This window comes from Apis florea, unplaced genomic scaffold, assembly GCF_048593485.1.
Source record: "Apis florea isolate Af1SG1 unplaced genomic scaffold, ASM4859348v1 contig_1615_pilon, whole genome shotgun sequence".
Lineage (NCBI taxonomy): Eukaryota > Metazoa > Arthropoda > Insecta > Hymenoptera > Apidae > Apis > Apis florea.
Genome location: NW_028256416.1, coordinates 5,844,941 through 5,867,375, shown reverse-complemented (window position 1 = coordinate 5,867,375; position 22,435 = coordinate 5,844,941). Strand labels below are relative to the sequence as shown.

Genomic DNA, 22,435 nt, shown 5'->3' with positions numbered 1-22,435 from the left:
TTCGATAAATCCTTTCTTCAAACAAATTCGAAACCAGTTCTACGAATAAATACATCACAGATCAGGCGTGAATCTACATTTAAATCCAGTATTGGATTCATACACACATTGGATTTAAAATGTAATGTTACGTATATAAATACACATATAAATCAAAGTGTGAATCTGCACATGATTCTATGATGTATATATATATATATATATGTAATATTTATTCTAGATCGTAGTTATAAATTCGTAGATAAATTCATCCATAGATAAATAAATGTATATACTACTATCTGTATATGTAAATACACGGATCCGATCCACCCGTGGATGTAGATGTTCCATCACTGGCAAACCGAAGGATAGACATTGATTAGTTGGGCCAAAACCGACCCAACCAGTCGACCATCCTAAGGATATTGGGCTATCTCGAGCCCATAAATTCACAACGAATCCGTAAAAGTTTGTAGTGAATTCTTGATCAACTGCGAATCTGATATACAAAAGCAAGTAACTTTTATTTCCAGGACATTTTATAGACTTGGTAAAATGTTGGATGTTGTCGAGTAAATCTGAAGGAATCTGATCCATAAGAAACTCGAGAAATTTAAAATTTGTTACATTGCATAATTTGTCATAACAATTAATTCGAAATCAAGGGTAGATCTTTAAATTAATATATCAATTTGTGAAGAAATTAATTAATCCTTCAAAATAGAGGTATTAAAAAGGAATATTTAAAAATGTGATTATGAATATATTCAGTTGAGATAACATAAATTCATAACAGATTATATCAAACCCTCAAAGAAAGAAATTAATTCACAACTCGGTAAGAAGAAGGCTTTGAAATATTATTTACGTTGAATACAAAATACAATTTTCATAAAATTACACAAAGGATAGGTCAAAAACCACAAATCCACAAGTATACATACCCTTAAACTATATCATGCTTCACGAATCACACGAAAATACTTTTCCATGTAATTTTAAATTCACGAAAAAAAAAAAAAAGAAAAGAATACACGATTCCATTTTACACAAAAGGATAGATCGATGATTGAAATCGACATACTGGCCACAAACAAAGATAGAAAACCACAGACCCAAGATAATCGTTATTTCGTGGATCCTTGAGCCCAGTCAGTGGAATGTGTCTCGTGCGTGGCCGAAATCTAATAACACGCATTAATCAAATTCTGGGGTAGCGGTGTAACGCGGTGGGCCTCGTTGTTATCGGCGATTGTGATCGGACACACGCGCTCTAAATCACCTCGAGTCTGGCAACAATTCAAGACGTTGTCGCGCCGAATATTTCAGCGTAGAAACATTGCGCTGCGCCATTGAAATAGCACTTGCGCCCAATCGATTTTCCTTCTCTTCCTTTTTCCTCTTTTTCCCATTTCCCCCCCCTGATTTTTCGTCTATTTATCGTGTTGCTCTTCGTATCGTCCTTATTTTCTCTCTTTCTTCTTTTTTTCTCTATTCTTTTCTAATTCGTCGCTCTTCGATTTTTATTCCCTTCGCTTTCCTCTTGTTTCGTTCCGTTTCTTTCCTTTCATTTTTACATATCCCTTCCTTTCTTCCTTATTTTCTCTCTTCCTTCTTTTTTCTCATTTCTTTCCAATTTTTCGTGTTGCTCTTTGATTTTTATTCTCTTCGCTTTCTTCGTTCCATTTCTTGTTTCCTTCTTTTCCTCTCCTTTTTATCTTCTTTTCCCTTCTCATCCTATTTCTTCCTTCTCTTCTCCCAATATTCCTCCCAACTTCTTATCGTAATATCTTCCCCATTTTCTTTTCCACAATCCATATTGTAACACATACAGTTCAGTTTGAAACTGAAGAGATGCAATCAATATCCTGATTATCAACACCCGGAAGTCGCTTCTTCCTCGCTCGTGTCGCAATCAGCGAGTCCCACCAGCGTCCGTTCAATCATTTTGATTGGAATCATGTCACGGATAATGTTTCTCGACGTGTCTCTCACTCGCTCATTGTCTCTTTTCCTTGTGAAATTTGCAGAACAACGAGCACGGAGGGGAAGGGGAGGAAAGAAGGCAGAACGATAGAAGTCCGAGATTGGCGGGGACACCCACGGCGCCCTATTCTTCCTTGGAGAAGGGAGGAGCAGTCTCGCCTGTTAGGTCCATCACGCCGGAAGTAATACAGGTGGGTTTCGTTTCTTTTCCGTCCTTCATTTCATCGTTCGTCAACTCAATCGAACAACTCACACGCATACGCACACGCACAGTTTATAACGCTATTTCTGAGATCTCGCCTTGTCGATATTTCGCTTTCGGTTGAGTCAAGAATAGGAAAGGAACTTATTTATTTATTTATTATTATTTTTTTCGTTAAATATAATCGCGAAGTGGAAGTTTTCATCGAATATTTCGTAGCTCGACGCTCGGAGGATCGAAGAATTGGAGAACTTTTTTTTGTTAAGATCTTTGATGGAATTTTTGGTGTAGAAGAAGAAGAAGAAGAAGAAGCGACGAAAGTTTCCAAGTGATATTTTGCGGGTTGGAAAATTAAGAAATTGGAAATTTTATGCCGCGAGAAGAATGAAGTGAAGAAAGTTTCCGAACGATTTATTCTCCAAGTAAGTTATTATTTGAAAAAAAAAAAAAAAAAGGAAAATAGGAGTTCGAGGAAAAATTAAGGATTCTGAAGTAATATTTCATAAGGGGAAAAGTAAGTTGAAGTGAAAAAATAAGAAGTGTTTATTTTAAGATGGAATTATAAAAAGAAAAATAAAATGACAAACGTTTGAAAGTGTTTGTATAACGATGTTGGTTGAAAAGAATAATGGTTTGTTTCGTGGTAATGGTAATTTTGCATCTTGTATCATGACGTTTTTTTTCTTTTTGTTCCGTTCGATACTTTTCAGCATTTTAAGCGTTGGAAAAAATTCGTGATTTCTCTTCTCTATTTGTTAAGTTAGAAGAGAAGAGAAAACGAATAAATTCATTTGAAAGAACGTTCAATCAAACAGCCTCATTCTTAAACCCAATTCGATCTAATTAGATCGACCTTAACAATTAGCTAATGGCTCTTCCGATCGTAACAGTTATTACGTATTAACCCTTTCGTTATTGCATAGTTAACTACCATTACATATTTACAAGAGTACATTGTTTTAAACAAAGCTTTAAATTTATTACTGTCGATTTTCAAATTAAAATTATTAAATTAAAGTAAAATTAAATTAAAGAACAGACGAACGAATTATTTGTAATTAAGCATTCATAAAAGATAATTTATCAGTCGCTTTATTATCCACTATTTGTTATAAATTTAATTTGTATTTAAATGAAAAGTAAAATTGTCACTACGTTCATCATTTTTTGGAACCGATATATCCACAACAGGATATATTACAGGAAGATAATATACTGGAAGACTAACTAATGGAAAGCAATCTCCATTCGTACACAGGATACATTGATTAATGCAATAGTTACTCGAGCAAAGACAGATTTACACGAGATCATTATAATGGACATTCACGCACATAGAGAAGTTTGCAGGAGCTAATTAAACAGAGCCTGGAATATTACTATAGCGACTACTACGTACATGGAGATTAGTCTACGAAAGGTCACAATAGAGATCGTTATTCACGAGTTAAAAAATATTATTCCAAATTGCTTCGAATGCAAAGAAAAATTTGTACGTAAAAAAACAAATGTGGAGAAACGTATCTTGATAACAGCTATAAAAACAAATCTACGGAAACTATTATGCAAATATATAAAAATGTAATGCAAGGTTATAAGAAAGAGTATGTATTATATTCATATATAAACGTAATTTTGTTATTTACCTCTTTATTCAAATATAATAGAAAATTAGAATAAAAATTATAATAAGAAATATAGTTAGATAATATTCATCCGTACACAAAACGAATTTACGGGAATATTATACTACTGTGATATCTATTTCTGAAGAAAATTGTAATAGTTCATATATATTTAAACATAGAAAAGAAAACTGTAGATTATTAATAATTCACATATAACTTCAAAAATCTGAAGCTTATAGAATATACATAATTATCCATAAAAGGAAATTTCCAAACGACGACCAGTGACAATTTTCATTCACAGATATTGGTACATAGAAATCTACAAAATGATCATCACTGTGATACGAAAAGAATTGAAAAAAAAAAAAAAGAAAAAGAAAAGCTCGACGGTCTTATCGAAGCGTAAGGAGAAAAAGATTGGATTGCGCTCGATGTAAATTAAATCAGTGAACGGGATCGATTGTGTGATAACTTGAGACGATGAGGGGGCGTGTGAAAACGAGAGAAAATCCATCGTCAATCTATTTCGCGATGCGTCCTATTCGAAATATTACGATCGAACGCGCGTGTACTCGGGATACCAATTTTAGACAATCTCTCTCTCTCCATCTACCGCGACGTTGTTTGATCGTTTCTTGGAATTAATATACAGTCTGCAACAAAAGTGTTAACGACTAACGATTCGTCTTATTGGAATCGTCGAAAATTGTGCTCTTGTGTGAACGTGTGCGTACGTAAAACACGTGTGAATTGCGTGTGAACAATTTTCGTTTCGAAATATTCGAATAAGTCTTGGAATTAAGTCTTGAAATTAATGTACAGTCTGTAACAAAAGTGTTCGACTAACGATTTATTGAAATCATCGAAAATTGTGTTCTCAATGAATATAAAATATAATCGTGTGTGAACAATTTTCTTTTACTCGAAATGTTCGAAGAAGTGGAATTAAATCTTGAAATTAATATACAGTCTGTAACAAAAGTGCTCGACTAATGATTTATCTTATTGAAATCGTCGAAAATTTGGTTCTCAATGAAAGTGTGTGCACAGAGAGTGTAGTGAATTGTGCGTGAACAATTTTCTTTTATTCGAAATGTTCGAAGAAGTGGAATTAAGTTTTGGAATTATGGAATACAGTCAATCGCAAAAGTTTCCGTACTCGATTAACAACTCGTGTTATTAAAATGTTTCTCATAATTTCACAATAATCGTAATCGTTTCAATGGAACTTTGAAGTGGAATTAAGTTTTGAAATTAATATACAGTCAGCCGTAAAAGTTTTCGTATTCTAACAATTTCTTAGAATTGTCAAATTTATGTTTTTACTGAAACTTATTTACTCGCGTATATATAGAAATTACAAATTTTCATAATTTTTATAATTAACATTCGTGTATTGTGATAAAAAATACTTCAAAAAGAGATTCCATTCGACGTGATTTAAAATTTTCAAATTGGATGAATTTCTTATCAAGATTAAGAATTAAGAATAACTTTTTGCAACTGACTGTATAAATACAATGTATTCTCGTTTAGTGGTTCCATTGATGGAACGGTATTTATAATTGAACGAAATTGATAGCGAATTCTAAGTTTGTTCTGGTTTGCCAGTATAGCGTTTTAGATCGTGGCGAGTTTGAAACGATCGTTTCGCGTATCCCCGAAAGTTTATAATTTCGGATTGCGGTTTGTTTGAAGAGCAACGATGATCGAAACCGTGAATTTTCCAATATGTTCATGAGAATTTCCAAATTGTTTCAACGGAATTGTTTCGTTCTGATAAGAAAAAAAAAAAAATACATTTTTTTCAATCTTCGCCGATTTTTCGATATTATTCGAATCAAATTTATAAATTTGTTTCATTCGAAAGTGGCAGAATTTTTCAAATTCGATAGATTAGAAACGAAAATTCTACTCTTTCGCTGTTCAATTTTATTGCTTTTTTTTTTTTTTTTAAATTGTTTTTGGTAATAGGGGAGGAGGGAATATATTTTTCTTCTTGGCAATTTGCGTTTCTATTTGTTTTGCAGGCAGGAATCGAAGACGGGGAAAGGCAAAGTAGCTCAAGATCAGATTTCAAAAGACAGAGTACAAAAGCTTCAGATGGCGCGGGATCCAGCACGCGAAGGTACTTCAACAATTTAAAAGCTTCGTCAACTTGTTTCTTCGTCTCACCTCCTATTTACCTAAAATTTCTCAAAGATCCTCGGCAAACTTTCCTTCCATTTAACTCATCGCTCTGACATTTATAAAATATTTTCTTTCAATTTTTGCACATATTTTCTTTTTTTTAATACTCGCAAAACACAAACGTTCGAAACTTGTGGTATCAAAAATACTTTCAAAATTTTTTCGTCCCTACTTTTTCCTCTTTCTCGATCAACCTCGAACGATTTCAACAAGATTAACACGCCATCATCGTTTGATTTATAATATTTAATTTCACACCGCGTTACAAATATTACGCACGAGCGAGGCAGATTACGGCTTTGTTTATTAATAATACAAACGTCGTGTAGTTCGATGAATTACAGGTAACGTTCACCTGTAAACACAGAAATGTAAACTTTTCGTTTCGTTTCGTACGGCATTCGTACGAGCGACACCGTGCCGCCGCGTAGTATTTCGTCCGTCGTGTTCCACGAATATCTCGTTTCTCTAAGAAAAGATCCTTTTCTTCTTTTCTTTTTTAAATAAAAAAACTTCTCGAGCGAAACAACGATTCGTTAAAAAAGAAAAAAATCTTAGATCCTCCATGAAAAAGTCTGTGCGCAAGAAGGCGCCATCACCGCCTTCAAATCCAGGAATATTGCGAGAGGTGAGCGAGGAGAAAGAGGATAATGCGTCGAAACCGGAAAATCCCCCAAGACGGAAGTATTCCTCGGACGAGAGCTCCGAGGAGGAGGATGTGCGCGAGCTCGAGGGTAACGTTTACACGAAGGCTGGCATGGAGGTAAAGGAAAAATTGGAAGAATTTTTTCACTTTTGATTTTATTACTCACCAGATAAAAATCATTTGGGATTAATAATTATCGCAGATTTCGAGGAAAAGCGCCGGAAATGTGAAACGCAGCAGAGCGGAAATTGAGGCGGATCCGGAGAAGGAGGACGAGTTCGGTTACACGAATAGTACGTAATTTATAAATAACAATAAGTTGGAATTGCGTTGATTTTTTTTCTCTCTCTTTATTCTTATTTTTTCCCCCCTCCACTTTCTTTTTCTCTCACTTTTCTTATCTCCTTTCTCCCCCGATCTTTTTTCTTCGCGTCGATTACACGACGTTACTTTTATTACAGTGAAGATACAGAAGAAATACCATTCGCTGGGGCACAAGGTGATACTGGTGCAAGTGGAGAAAGACAGGCGTGGTCTCGGCATTTCATTGGCCGGGCACAAGGATCGAAATCGGATGGCAGTGTTCGTTTGTGGCCTTAATCCAAAAGGGGCAGCTCACAAAACTGGCGAGATTTCGGTCGGCGACGAGATACTTGAGGTAAATTTTTCTATTTTTTTCTTCTTTACACTTATCCGTTTCTGTAAGCTTTATCTTTAAATTTTTTTGCCTTTTTATAATATCAAAATGTTGCTTTTAAAATAAAAGTAATATTTAAATTCATGTTTTTTAAACGTTTTAGTATTAAATGTCGAGATATTCGTATTCGTATTTTTACGAAAATTATTACTCTCCAATATACGATATTAATTATTTTGTTAATTTTAAATTAGCAATTCTGAACGATTCGATTAATTTGAATAACGTGAAAAAAAAAAAAGGAAATTTCTCGGAATCAATTCGTTAAATCAATGTCTGTTTTTCATTTGAAATGGAAAAAAGAAAAAAAGAAACAAACGAAAAATAAAAATATATTCTTCGAGATTATTTTTATTATATCTTTCTCGATGCATATGAATGTTAATAAAAGAACGAAAAAGAAATTTGACTATTTTTAAAATTTTTTTACAATCTAATAATTAAACGATCTCTAATTTTATTGATTTTTAACATTTGTAATTGTCTAAAAATCTAATAGATCATTCCACTTGATATTATATTTTCCACTTACAACGAGACTCAACAATTGCTGCCAAGTATCAATTTTTCAAATATATCGATATTTCTCAACATTCTCAAAAAATATCCTCACCACTAAACCAGTCAATGAAAACTCACAATTGGATCAAGATCAGTTGGCATCAGTTGTTAATGGCCCAACAAGTGTTTCTTTTAGGAATTTCCGCTTGTCATCGTCGAACGTATACAAGCGGTGCCGCGTTTGAAATTGATAAATCGTGGAAAGACAAGTTTAAAGCGAATTTTTAGTCGGCACACGTGTATCTGGCAAACGTTCAAACTCGATTATCTCAAAAACGAGAAACCTGAAAACCTAGTTTTGCGAGAGTGAATCACCTTGCTCGCCATTCTGTCTTGGGAGAATACTATCTTGATCCATGCATGATCCACAATTTTTTTCGAACATTTTAATCAGTAATAAATAAAGAATAAAAACGATTTATTTTTGTTGGGTCTTTCTTAGAAAGAAAAATTAGAAAGAAAAATGTACATTCTGATTAATAAACAAGGAAGTTAATATTAATAAAAATATCTGTTCCCGCTGTGTAATAATTGATTTTAAATTTTAATGCGCGTACAAAAAAAGAATTTAAGAATTTTAATTTATCAACAAGGAATTTTCTTCTTTTTTTTTTTTTTTTTTTTTTTACGCTTTTCTTCGAATCGTAATTGAATTATATTTCCAGGTAAATGGCTGTGTTCTGCAAGGGCGATGCCATTTGAACGCATCTGCCTTAATTAAAGGAATGGCTGGCACGTGTTTCAAAATCATCGTTTTACGGTAATTATGCACACATACGCGTTTCTTTGTATTTTGCGCGTTTTCATTTTAGAAGAAGAAGAAGAAAAAAATAAATAAATGAAAGTATGGAATGAAATTCTAATCCTCTCTTACAATACTCATTTCTACTTTCTAAATTTCAACGTATGCTTAATAATTATTAATCCTCACTTTTACCTGTTCCTACAAGAAAATTTATTTAGTGACAATTGCGAGTTTATTATTCAATTTATCGATTAATCGTGCGATTCGGTTCAACAGGAGATCCGCTGCCCTTAACGACATCGCTGTCAAGCCCATCGTTCAATTCCCTCCGACATTAGACGATGTAAGTTCAATATTTCACAAATGTGATGCAATGATAAACATTCCATCAAATTTGTCCAACTGTCGAGAAACTTCTTTTCTCAAAAAGAAAAAAAAATTGTAAATTATTAAATCTCGAATTTTTTTTTTTTTTTTGTAAAATATAATCAAAATATTTTTCTCTGCATAATAACGATAATTATTATTATTTTTTTGCAAAATTATTTAGAATACACCATATTCCATTCTATTCTCTTTCTCGCACTGTACTCATTCTATTTTCATCTCTCTTTACCTAATGCAAATTTAAATTCATAATTCAATAAAGCTCAACCGATATTTCTGTCTCACCAACTTTTGCGTTTATTTTGGCCACTAAAATCAATCCCACCAAGAATGTATCACGAATACATTATTACTCCGAGTATATCCGATATTAAAATTTCAAAATTCCTTTCTCAACGACAACAAAATAAAATATATCATCTACTATTCCATTATTATTATTATTTTGCAGTCTGACATGTTCAACCAGTACAAAGGAGTTCGCAATATACCGGTGAAGAAGGTAATAATTTAATTTACGGAGAATTAAATTTAAAAAAAAAAATAAAAAAGAAAAGAGAATAATTTTGATCGTATTTTTCCAACACAAAGGGCCAATACGGACTTGGAATAATGATCATCGAGGGAAAACACGCGGAAGTCGGTCAGGGTATATTCATTTCAGACATTCAGGAAGGCAGTGCTGCAGAGCAGGTAACACACAGTCTTGCTCCCCATTTTCCATCCTTTTCGAACGATCGTTTCCATTCATCGCGTCACACTTGATTGTTAATTATTGTAATTAGAATTATTGTACTTCACGCGACGAAGAATGGGATTCTGCGATGCATCCACGTTCATTTCTATTTTGCATTATTACAGGCCGGTTTGCAAGTGGGTGACATGATCCTTGCTGTCAATATGGATTGTCTGTTGGGCTCGACTTACGACGAGGTAAGGATCGTTGGAAATCATCGCTTTTCCCTTCTCCTTTTTTTTTTTTGTTAATAAGGAAAAAAGAAGATTGTTCGAAGAGATTCGATTAACGATCGATGTTTGAAAAATTGTCCAAAATTTTTCAGCAATGAGATAATCTTAAGAAACTTTGCAATAAATAAGAGTTTTAACTTTGTTTCGAGGAAATTGCAATTTATAATTCAACAGAAGTTAATCAAGGGAAAGCATTTAAAAGTTATTTCGATGAAATAAAAATTTGTCGTTGAAACAACAAATTTCGAATAACAATAATAATAATTCGTGTTGAAATCAAAGTTTTTGACAAAGTTTTAATGAAAACAAATTGAATAGAAATTTATGATATACACGGAAAATGGAATAATTTTTTAAAGAAGGAAGAAAGAAATAGTAAAACTTAATATCTCGAATTTTTGTTCGTTGCTTCTTTCGCAGGCCACGAGTCTTTTGAAGAAGGCAGAGGGTGTGGTGACGCTCACAGTGTGCAATCCTAATCAAAGCAAAGTCGCCAAAGAGGAGGAGGACAGGGCGAAAGGAATTCTACCGGCTGAATCTGAACGTAATTATTCCGAATATTGATACAAATTAATTCTACTTTCCATATAACTCGATTCCATTTGTTTTAATATAAAAATTGTGATTGTACGCGAAGAGAAAAAGGAGCCAGAAAAGCCACCGGAACCGGAACCACCGCAGGATCCGAAAGATTGTAAGATAGCGACTGGAAGGGATACAACGATAGAGTTCCAGAAGGACAAGGACAAAGGCATCGGGTTCATCATAGCTGGTGGATCTGACACGCCATTGGTAAGTTTAATTAATTAATAGTGATAAAAAAGGAAACGAAATCGACAAAACAGTTAGTGAATATGTGCGACAATATTTTTATAAATTATGTATTAGTGAGACTCTTCGTTCTTAATTCGAAACAAAAATCTTTCCAATAAAAGATTAGTTTAAGAATACTTAGAAATGGATTTAATATTGTGGCGAATTTAATTCAATAGAATTGTGAATAAATAACGAGATGCACCGTTAAAATAGTGTCACTGCTCTTAATTGGAGACAACAATCTTTCCAATAAAATATTAGTTTAAGAATAATTAAGAAATGGACGTGACAAGCTATTGGTGAATTTAATTGAACAAGAAAAAAAAGTGAAAATTTTATCTAATAAAGGATTAGTTTAAGAATAATTAGGAAATGAATCTGACAAGCTATTGGTAAATTAAATTCAACAGAATTGCGATAAATAAATACGTTCCTAACGGATATGATGATTCTTAGCTCCCTTGGACATAAATTTTTAATAAAAGAATTAGTCGTCTGAAAACGAAAGTTGAATGTTCCTAAGAAAAATATCATTTCAGAAAGGGGTGTTCATCGTCGAAGTATTTCCGGACGGTGCAGCCCACAAGGACGGACGATTGCAAGCTGGAGACCAGATACTGGAAATATGCAGTCAGAGCTTCAAAGAGATAGAGCATGACGAGGCTCATGCCGCCGTGTTGAAAGTTTCAGGAACCGTACGTTTTCACGTGATCTTAACACCTCCTTTCTATTTTCAATCGTTCATAAAATTTCCAAAACATTCTCGTATATAATTCTTTTTCATCTAATCTACACTCGTCGTATTTCTTCACTCGTTCGCAGATCACGATGGTGGTGCACCGACAAGAGAAAGGGGAAGAGGAAATCGAGGTCGAGTTGCAGAAGAAGTCGGGCAAAGGGGCTGGTCTTTGTTTGACGGGGTACAAAAGTGGAAAGGGGGCATACGTATCGGACCTGGTACGTCTCGTCAAACTTTTCTCCCCTCTTTCTCCCCTCTTATAATTATATATCGTTCGCTCAGTTGCCTGGCGGTAGCGCGTTGGAAAGTGGAAAAATCTGCAAAGGCGATCGAGTGGTGGCAGTCGGTGGCCAGGATGTTCGCGAAGCTCCGGTAGAGGACATAGCTGTCCACGTGAAAGTTTCCAACCCGGTGCAATTGAAGCTGGCCAGGTTCAAATCCGCTAAGAAATGACAGGTATTCCAATTCTACTTTTCGTCCTTTCGACGACGATCATTATCATTTATTACTCTTATACGTTATTCTAAAAGGAAATTTAACTGTCCAGGGTTCTGCAGGCGGAACTCGAAAGGCGAGAATTCGGGCGGCAATCCCCATCAGACACCACGGACTCTAGTGTGATATAATTGACTATATCAAAGTAATTATAAATACTGTTTATTACATGTAAGTAATCCTAGAAGAGAGAGAGAGAGAGAGAGAGAGTGAAAGAAAGAGCGAATGAGAGAGAGAGAGAGAGAGAGAGAGAGAACCAAAGGACGCGAATCTAAAAATGCAATCGTAAAAATCGTAAAAAGAAAAAAAAAAAACTCTATACAACTCTTAGGAACTCGAATCATTTCGGATCTTGTTTAGCGAACAAAGGGATATAAATAATTCAAAAAAAAAAAAAAAAAGAAAAAAAAAAGAAAAAAATACCGAAATTTCGAGTCTCACGCGATTTTATAGCAAAGGAAAAAGAAGAAAAAAGAAAAAAAAAGAAAAAAACCTGCTGTCTCGAATACATCCAAATATCGATACGATATCTGACATTGTTATTATCAGACGATTTCCGTCTGGCATGTTGAACATCTATAATCGATAATCGATACGGATATTCGCGACACCCGTTATATACACTTATTAGAATTAACGACACAGAGTATTTATGCAGTTAGAGCGATATTATATATTATATACTATACATATATATATATTGTAATAGCCACACGTGGACGTATATCACGGTATACGTTTCGTGAAAGAGGTAGAAACTTGTGAAGAGTTACGTTGTTATTAATAATTTGATTTAATTATGAAAATCGAGTGGATCTTTTCTCTCGAGCTTCGTTTCCTTCTCAGGAAAGATAAAAAGTAGTAGAAAAATGGGGAATGAAATTAAAGAGAATTAAAGATAGGTGAAGTAATTCGATAGAATTGTTTTTCAAAAAAAAAAAAAAAAAAAAAAGAATTCGAGTAATTTTAAAGTAAATTTAGAACTTCGAAAGTACCTTAATTAAATTAGAATCGATCGAATTCATTTCTATCTCACTTTGGAACAGATGGAAATTGTAACTGAATTGAAAATTAAAAAAAGAAGTCCAAGAGAATTCAATCAAGAGCTCGATCGATCACTTCTCGAATATCACTCCTTGTTCAATATTTAATTATCTTGGAAAAGAGAATTTATTTCCAGGAAGACGAATGGAACAAATGAAAAATTAACCGATCTAATTCGAGATTAAATCGATCGATTAATTTAATTTCTTTGGCAATTTTATCCTTCCTTTGGACAAGATCCGACGAGAAAAATAAATAATCGAACCAAGATCGAAATTTGTTCGCGAGTTTCTCCCTCTTTCAAAAACTATTCAAACCGTGTCTTCATACGAACAGAGATATCTCGCTTGTACGTTTCGTATCACTTACTTTTTAAGTTTAGGCGATTTAGAGACTTTAGAGTAGCGCCGAACGACTGGACTGTCTGAAACCATTCTGAATTTCATTCGCTCGAGGGAGCTAAAAATCGTGGATAAAGAGACAAAGGGAGAGAAAACTGATAGGCAAATTTTTTTTTTTTTTTTTTTCCATAATTCTCTTCGAGAAATCGTCGAGTCGAGAAACTTTCGAGCGAAAACACAGAGAAAATTCGAAAGTTTTATGAAGAAGCCGCGTTCACACTCGATGCTTTCTTTTCAATTAAAATGTTAAGGATTATTTTTAAAATAAAATATCGCGTATAATTAAAATTTAAGGCTTGTGTATTTTAACGTTGAAGCTTTGTTAGAGGAGTAGAAGACGTTTTAGAAGATATATAGTTACACTCCCAACTATACGTTGTACACATCGAACAAAATATCAGTTGCAACAGAGATATCAATTCACCTTACGTTCAATAAAATTATTAACCGGATAATTATAATAACTAAGCAATGAGCTGCTCGACGATGATTTCAATAGTGACGAAAAAGGATTATCATTTACGAATAATTCCTCTTACATCATATCGATACCATTGAATAAATTAAAAAGTATATCGATCCTACAATCCTCAACTCACGAACGATATATTCATTAATAATTTTCTTCTTTCATTTATTCATTTATATTCAATTCGCTTAGCGTGAACGCGGCTTAAGACGGAATAATGAAACCTCGTTGCGTTTTTGTCCAATCAAAAAAAAAAATAAAAAAATAAAAAAAAATAAAAAAGAAAAAAGGGAGAAAAAAAAAAGAAATCGGTTTACGAAAATGACAATGGACTAATGTCGAGCGGGGGTAGACTGGCTTGTTGATCGCGTATAGTTCAATTTATCTTATTATCCTAGTCGTTAGCGTAGCGATCTTTCGAGGATCGACGAAAAGCTTGAAGTTGAAGTTGAAGTTGAAAAAGTTTAAGCCAAGAAGAAGAGGAATTTTGAATAGCATTAATATCGACTTCGAGACGATTCGAATCTCGTCTTTGAATGAAACGATGTTCGTGTTATTAAAAATTTATGGCGACGATGGTGGAATTTGAATCGCGTCATAAAGCGTGCGACGGTTTAGAAGTGGGTCCATCAAAAGAATATATACCGGGTGGCTCGTTTCGATAGATAGAGAAATTTTTATTTATATTTTTTTTTTTTTTGGTTCGGTTATTATTTAACTCAAGGCAAGAGACGTGTTAATTTCGAAGAAGAACTTCGAATGATAATTTTGACGATAATATTGTAATAAATATTAGAAAGTTAAGTTCCGTGCAGTAATCTTTATTTATTTAATTTATGTTGCGCATCGATCGTTCCGAGTATATATTCTGATTCGAAATGGATTGCCCTGTAAAATATCCGCTGTAAAAGTTAGCTGTGCTGCTTTTGATTTCGATACATCGCGTCGAATTGAGATATCGAGGTCACGTTCTAATAAGATGGTCAATATGAAATAGTAAAAACTCGAGGAAACGTTGGCCGGAGCATAATTCGCTTCGCTTAATTTGATCAATTTGGTTAATTTCTCTTCTTCAAAATTTAAAATTCAGAGATTTTACAACACAAAAATTTTTAGGACACGAAAATTCTAATTCTACACAAGCCTACAAATTTTCGAATTTCAAAAAAATTGAAAATTCGTGAAGTCAAGGATCGGGCAGAATTTAAAACTCGACCAATTTCGTTTAAAATCAAAGATTCGGAAAGAAACTCGAAAATTTGTAGATTTGAAAACTATAAAATTCTAAAATTGAAACGTTCTATTAAAAAATTTCTCTGTACCAGTTCTTGGACTCATATTCGCTTTTCTTATCGAGGATGGACCGAAATCGAAGTAAATCAACAACAGCAATTGCACCAAGCATTCGTGATCGCGACGTCGAGGTGTCGATAAAAAAAAAAAAAAAAAGAAAAAAAAATTAAAAAGAAAACAAAACAAAAAAAAAAAATGTCGTCGCAAGCGTTATGAAAAAAAGCGTGAAAAGCGTATTGTTTTTTCGACGATCGAGTACGAGAGTGTGCGTGAGGATAAAAAGAGAGAGAGAGGAAGGAAGAGCATAAAGGAGGATGAGAGTGAGAGACTTATTAGAAAAAGCTTAGTGCTAATTATAATATATATTTGCAAATTAAATAGAATCGGGGTATGTATTCGTATACTCTGACACGCCTTCGAAATTCGAGGAGCAATACAATCGAGCCACTTTTACAGTCAACGACTCGAATTATTATCATTATGATTAATTCCCGTCATTATTATCGCCATTATTGATTATCACGAGTTATTATTATCATTATTAATTATTACGAGTGAATTATTATTATTATTACAATTCCTGTTATCGCATACACCGATCATTGTAGCGCGGCACTCTATCAGAGGATCACAAGGAAGAAACATACAGAAACGAGGAGACAGAAATAAAGAAAAAAATAAATAAATAAAAAATGAAAATTTCGTTTATTATCGATCGACAGTGATCTGTTTAAGCGTATCGATTGCAAAAGTTTGGGGTATGAAGTCGGTAAGGCCGAGCTTGTTGTGCTCGCGTTGAAATCTCTGTTCAAATCACCAACAAGGTAGGTAAACATTTATACAGATACGAGAAATGGAAGTATAAAATTTTTTCTTTTTTTTTTTTCTTTTCGCGAAATTGTATTTTTAATTTCTAAGAATTCGAATTTGATTTAGAGAAAAAAAAAAAAAAAAAAAAAGAAATCAGATTTTTTTAGATGAACGAAATATATAAATTTATAATGAAAAGTATTTAAATGCACGAATACTATTTGAATATTATTACGGAAGAGAAAGTTTTTCACAATTCTTTAATTTTCCCTATTTTTTATAACACAAAATAAAATCTGAACTTCTGAATTTTTTACTTCTTGCTGTAATTCGATTCGAAATTAAATTAGGATAATAAAATAAAATTGATATAATTATACGACACGGTATCACGTTCACTGTTTATTTTACTATCGAAGTACCTATTTCAACGTTGCTCTTCTTTCACGAGCGCGCGCCTGCCTTCTAAGTGGACCAAAGAAATCGTTTTATTGGCCAGAGAAGTGGGTTACCGGCACGGGTCTTCGCAAAGTGCACGATTAATTAATTATAGAAAAAAAAAAAAAGAAAGAAAAAAAGCGAACGCGTGTTATAATTAATATGCGTACAAAGTATCGCGCGTTCACTGATAATCTTTATGAATTTTAAGCTGTTTGATGGATAAACTTTGCATCTTGAGCGCGTATTACATGCGCCAGATTACGATACACGGTATAGAGAACACTTTCTTTCATGTATTTTTCATGACATTCTTTCAAGTTTTGAAGACAGCTCACTTTAAAAGTAAGCATGAGAGAAAGAATTTCGATAAAGTTGTTTACCTTATCTCGATGTTCCAGATATCTCTATCAAACGACAATGTACGTTTTTCCCGCCTCGAGAGATCTTTAACATATTTTCCGCCCACGGAATAATTTAATAATTATTCCTTTCGTTTCTTTCAAATTTAAGAAACTTCCTTTACGAACGAGATCGCACGATTTTTTTTTTTCTAAATTTACTATATTACAACTATCTCGAATCGATTAAATTTTCAACTTACACGAAGATGATATGATTTAGAAGAAGCGAGATAAAAATTAAAATCGTAAAACAACGTTCGCAACATAATCGTACGATTAATCTATCATCGCGAAACCTTCTCTAACGCAACAAAAATTCCACATTCGGTTTAAGGAATCCCCGGTTGCACAATCTTTGCACAATCCTCCGTGCCGAACATAATCGAGAAAATACCGAGTACAATCCCGACTCCATAAATCTCGCGTTTCCTCTTTTAAAACTAAAACACCCTTGCGAAATTCTTCCTGTTTCCGCCAATCTCTGATCCATCTAGATCGCTCCTCATCGTCTTCTCCTCCGCAACGCGATTCGAACGTGACATCGTTCGAGAATGTCGAAAGAGAACGGAATTTCCTCGTTTTATGCAAATTTACATCGATTTTTTATTAAACTAAAAGATATTTCATCGGGCATAAATTGTTGCAAATGTATTTATGAGAGTATTTCAACGTATCGAGACGTTGAAACGTACTTTTTTATTGGTCTAATGGGGATATTTATTTTTATTACTATCGTAAAGTTGTTGCAATAAAATATAAAATTTGTGTAAGGATATTGTGTAACGAATGATACATCGGATTTTATTACCCTAATGCAATTTTTATTTTTGTTATTGTGTTGCGATATAAAACTTATATAACTTGTTTAACTATATTAACTATATTTCTTTTTTTTTTTTTCAAAAAGAATACTGAACTATTTCTAATTAATCTGTTCTAGAATTAGAAGGCAAAGAAACGGATCTCTGATTTATCGAGATCGAAAGAAAGAGCAATAATTAAAATATTTTAGAATTATATTTTTCTTTTACAAAAAAGAAAAGAAAAATTTTTATTGTTTATTGTTTATGTTCAACAAATTTCAGAATCGTTGTATAAAAACATCCACTCACTTTTGAATTAGCCTGTACACCGATACTCTACCTTCAAGATTCACTAGAATATCAAGGCGAATAAGAAAGTATTCAAAGTAACAAATTACAGTGCAACACACTTCTCTCCGGCTGAGATCGAATCCACGAGGAAGAGCCACGATCCATGTCTCCTCCGCGGACAATCGATTCATCTGGTCGCTTGATCTCCCTCTCCTCTTGAAAGGAAGAGAGTTAATCGAAACGGAACGTCGCTTTCCCGACGATTTCGCCGAATTTATTCCCGATATCGCACGAACACCGGCCATCGATTATCCTCGGCAATAATCGAAGCAGAGGCACGAAAAACACGTGGATTGCGTGCGCTTTGATCGATTATGATTTTCGCAACGTGTTTCGTTTTTCTTCCGCGTAAAAAGTCGAGGAACAAAGGTAACGATTTTAATGAACGTTTCGAAATGAAATGAAAATTGATTGATTGATTGATTGATTGATTGATTGGTGAAAAATGGAAGTAAAATTTTGTGGAATTTTTTTTTTTTTTTTTTACAGTTTCGAAAGGATCAGAAGCATTGATTTTGATGATAAAATATGGAGGCTGATTTTTCTTTTCAAGGAATTAAAGATATTAGGATGTTGTGAAAAATTTGAAATTTTTCATTCTGGTGAAAGTGTATGATTTTCTTTTGAAGTTGAAAATTACAGTTATAATAATTCGAAACGACCTCCATAATGAATAATTTCTTAATATGGATTCAAAAGTGTAGAAAATAAATCGCGAAATTGATCGTTTTGATAAAGAGAGTGTAAATTGATAGAAGATCTTCCAACGTCTTTCTCCAATCTGAGCGAAATCTCGAGAGCAACCAGGATGTTATAGACGATCGTGACAAATGATATGTACAAGTAGTTTCAAAAGAGATATAAAAATAGTATGATCGTGTATACATACTTCATTCAATATTATTTGCATTACTTAACTTTGATAAAAATATCTTAAATAATGATTAAATATAAATAATAAAAATAGAAAAGCAATCGTCATATTTTAAAGGAACTAAATTTGTGCCCTATAAGATCAATCTTTTTTAAATTAAGTCATCACATTTAAGTAATACATATTATATATCATACATATAATATTTATAAATATAGGAAAGATATATAATCAAGAAACTGATTTCGTATGCAGAAATAAATTGGGGAGAAACATAAGAAAATAAACTATCGAGGGGATGGATTTTTAAAATTCATCCAATATACAGTTGATCAAGCTTTATAATAAATCTTTTAGGGGAAGGAAAATTGCGATACCACGCTTTCTGAGATTAAAGTAATTTTTTATTTCTCTATTATGCTTTTATTTTTTTAAGCAAACATTTTTTGCTCCGTTAGTCGAATATTTTTCAGCCCGACTGTTTACAGGCTGAAAAAATCTGAATTCTAATTAGGGGTTGAAGGGCTCTTACCGGAACTTTGGGGTCCGGTCAAACATTTGTATTGCAATATGCAGGTATGAGGATGAAGCTAACTGAATTTTGAATTTAATATCCAGGATTTTTATATATTTATGAGAAAAAAATTGCGAGTGATTAGAAGTTTTGATTTTAAATAAATATTAATAATAAATTGTTAATAAATTTTTTTCTATTTACAAAAAATTAGAAAATTTTTAATTATATAGAGTTATTAAGAATTAATTCATTTTAAATTGCTCATAAGAGTTTCAGAACTAGATAAATGTTTATACTGTAATTAAATTATAGCATAAAATCATATTAATAAAAATTTATTGATTGCATTCTAAATAGAATAAATAAAAATTAAGAAATAAAATTCCTAGAAGATAGTAAATTAAAAACAATACTATATTTTGATTAAATATTTCATAATAACAATAATAAACTGATGTTACGACATAAAGGAAATTATCTATAATTAGAGAAGTGAAAGAGAACTATTCTAATGTTAATTAAAGGCTGTTCTAACATCTAATTTGAAACAAACGATAATGTTTTCCTACTGAAGCTAAACAGAATGTATAATGCACTAGTTCCTTATGTACTTGCATTACAAACGATTGAAATCATAAATCAAAGATCTCTTATAATCAATTGCATTACAATGACCAGCGAAAGTTTGCAACGATTATTCGATTATATATTATATATATTATATAACATAGTAATTATATATTATCGATAATATAAAACAATTTTTATCCATTATACATTATAAATGTATATTAAGATTGTTTCAACGGGAAAAAAATGCAATAAATAAGTACTTACATCTGCCATTGTTGCAATAAATTAAACATAACCATGCTGCATGAAGACTCATCTCATTCGCCATTAATCATCGTAGCGTCAAAAATGCATAACACTCATTCCTTCAAATAGATTAATGATCTGTACATAATGAAATTAAAGATTTAAATTAAATACACGAAACTGAAATCAAATGTAATAAAATGATATAGTAATATGAATCAAACTCTACCTTAAAAGCATAAATAACGCGAGATACCGGCAACTTCAACGGTCGAATAATCGATTAACGAATACAAGCAAAAAAAATTCACAATATCACTTAATTTTATCATAATAATTTCTTATGAAACAAACACACATTGAACAAAAACAAAATTAATAACAATTCAAACTATAAAACACAATAATAACAGAAATATTTATTACGTAATTGAGGTTATATATATATATCGAGCGGTATCACACGTCCTGCCACGATGATTTTCGGCAGCCGAATGACGTCGCGCGCAGCAGGTACGCTTCGAAGCTTTCTGATTGGCTGGCGCAGTACGGTCCCTTTTTCACCCAAACCGCGCCGAAAATTGAAATTTTCGTAAATCCTTTTTCGATTAACGAACCACAAAACATTCCAATCTTCGTGATCGGGTAAAATAATCGTTCTTTTACTGGATGGAACACGCAAGTATGGACACAAATAAATCATTTTCTGAAAAAATAAAGTATTCTAATTAATATTCTCACAAATAAAGATTACGTATATACACAGTAAATGCATAGTGTGCTTGAAAAATTTATTTATTTATTGTTATTTGACATAATTAGAAATAAAGTAGTAAAAATGATTAATGAATGAAATAATTAAGGATGATGCTTTTTTATCGTGAAATAAAATTATCCTATTCTTTTCGCGAAAGATAAAAGAATTTACAAATTTATCTCTCTTTTCATCATATTGATATTCTACAATTGTATATATACTATATAATACCGCAAGATTAAATATGTGTCACGAGGAAGACTTTTCAGCACGTTATACGGATCGTGGAAGTGTAAAGGGTCAAATATCACTGTAATTATGACGCGATCTCGTTTCTCCGAATGGAAACAAAAGATAAAAGAATAATCTAGAATAGAATAAACAGTATTCATAAGCAGGATATAAGCATGGCAGTCATTCAGCTACTATCTTCACGGACGACTTAAGCGAAATGCGCGTGAACTACTTACATTCTAGCCGTGTATTCGCATTCCAAACTTTCTTAAGCAATTATGTCATAACCGGTGCCCCCCTTTTTCCCATCTCCATTCTCCATATGTCGCTCTAGTCTACGCTTCCTATTCCTCCACTCCTCTTTCTCACTCTTCACGATACAAAGTTCCCAAAGAAACTTGTAAGTTCGCGGGCACCAAACTTTGATGTACACGATCGATTTGCGAAACAATTCGCGATATGGCTAGACGGTTGCGGTATATATATAGGGTGTTTCGTAAATTTGAAGAAGAAAAATAAAATTAGAAGAATTTCTGTATATTTCTACGCGTAATAATTTTTAAAAATTATTGGAAGATAAAATTTTTACGTGGAAGTTTGGATCTGAAAATTTTGACTCTTCGAAAAACAAAATCGTAATTGAGAAATTATCGATTATTTTATAATCGATTAGAAGAATTCGTGATATAATAGTTGACTATATAAAGAATAGTGACAAAGAAATAGTCAATCGAAAAGAAAATTCGTGACGTTGTGAATGAACTATTTCAATGTACCGGGTGTCTTAAATCGGTTAATCGGAAAGAATATTTTTGAAATATTTTTTTAAACCTTTTAACAGATTATTGTTCACTCTTTTTTAATATTGAATTACAAAAGATATCGTAAAATTTTAATTTTCAAGCAAATTATTCCAGCGGAGAGATTAAAAAATTAATACCACTGAACATAAAAAGAAAAAAAAAATCGGACAAAAAAAGCAATATTTTCGACCAAATATTAATCCAAACGGTTGAACATTTAGAACGTGCATAATTAATTTTCATCGAATCGAATCGTTTCATATTCGAAATTACACGGTGAACAAAATTGAACGGATATCGTGGAGCGGATAGTGAATTTCTTTGAATGCATGTAGGACGTTGCTTAGTGGCGTGTGCAATGCCCGATCAGGA

The 22,435-nt window shown here is 32.7% G+C and overlaps 1 protein-coding gene and 1 long non-coding RNA gene across 3 annotated transcripts in view; one reads left to right on the top strand and one right to left on the bottom strand.

Annotated features, from left to right (window-relative positions):
- The window catches only part of LOC100870882 (multiple PDZ domain protein), a 113,146-nt gene extending 99,529 nt beyond the window's left edge, over positions 1-13,617 (top strand). For both annotated transcript variants that reach the window (XM_003697716.4, XM_086903280.1), the window contains 16 exons: positions 2,013-2,159; positions 5,832-5,929; positions 6,550-6,754; positions 6,840-6,930; positions 7,099-7,295; positions 8,561-8,655; positions 8,917-8,983; positions 9,479-9,529; positions 9,619-9,720; positions 9,889-9,960; positions 10,417-10,540; positions 10,634-10,788; positions 11,352-11,507; positions 11,635-11,769; positions 11,834-12,007; positions 12,099-13,617. In XM_003697716.4, coding sequence (XP_003697764.3) covers positions 2,013-2,159; positions 5,832-5,929; positions 6,550-6,754; positions 6,840-6,930; positions 7,099-7,295; positions 8,561-8,655; positions 8,917-8,983; positions 9,479-9,529; positions 9,619-9,720; positions 9,889-9,960; positions 10,417-10,540; positions 10,634-10,788; positions 11,352-11,507; positions 11,635-11,769; positions 11,834-12,004 — 1,866 coding nt within the window. In that variant the 3' untranslated portion in view covers positions 12,005-12,007; positions 12,099-13,617. The remainder of the gene's footprint in view (positions 1-2,012; positions 2,160-5,831; positions 5,930-6,549; positions 6,755-6,839; positions 6,931-7,098; positions 7,296-8,560; positions 8,656-8,916; positions 8,984-9,478; positions 9,530-9,618; positions 9,721-9,888; positions 9,961-10,416; positions 10,541-10,633; positions 10,789-11,351; positions 11,508-11,634; positions 11,770-11,833; positions 12,008-12,098) is intronic.
- The window catches only part of LOC105736661 (uncharacterized), a 70,899-nt gene extending 49,924 nt beyond the window's left edge, over positions 1-20,975 (bottom strand). The window contains exons 1-2 of the long non-coding RNA XR_001112763.3: positions 20,499-20,975; positions 20,288-20,407 (exon numbers count right to left, since the gene is read on the bottom strand). This is a non-coding gene — a long non-coding RNA (uncharacterized LOC105736661). The remainder of the gene's footprint in view (positions 1-20,287; positions 20,408-20,498) is intronic.
- Between the last annotated feature and the right edge of the window lie 1,460 nt (positions 20,976-22,435).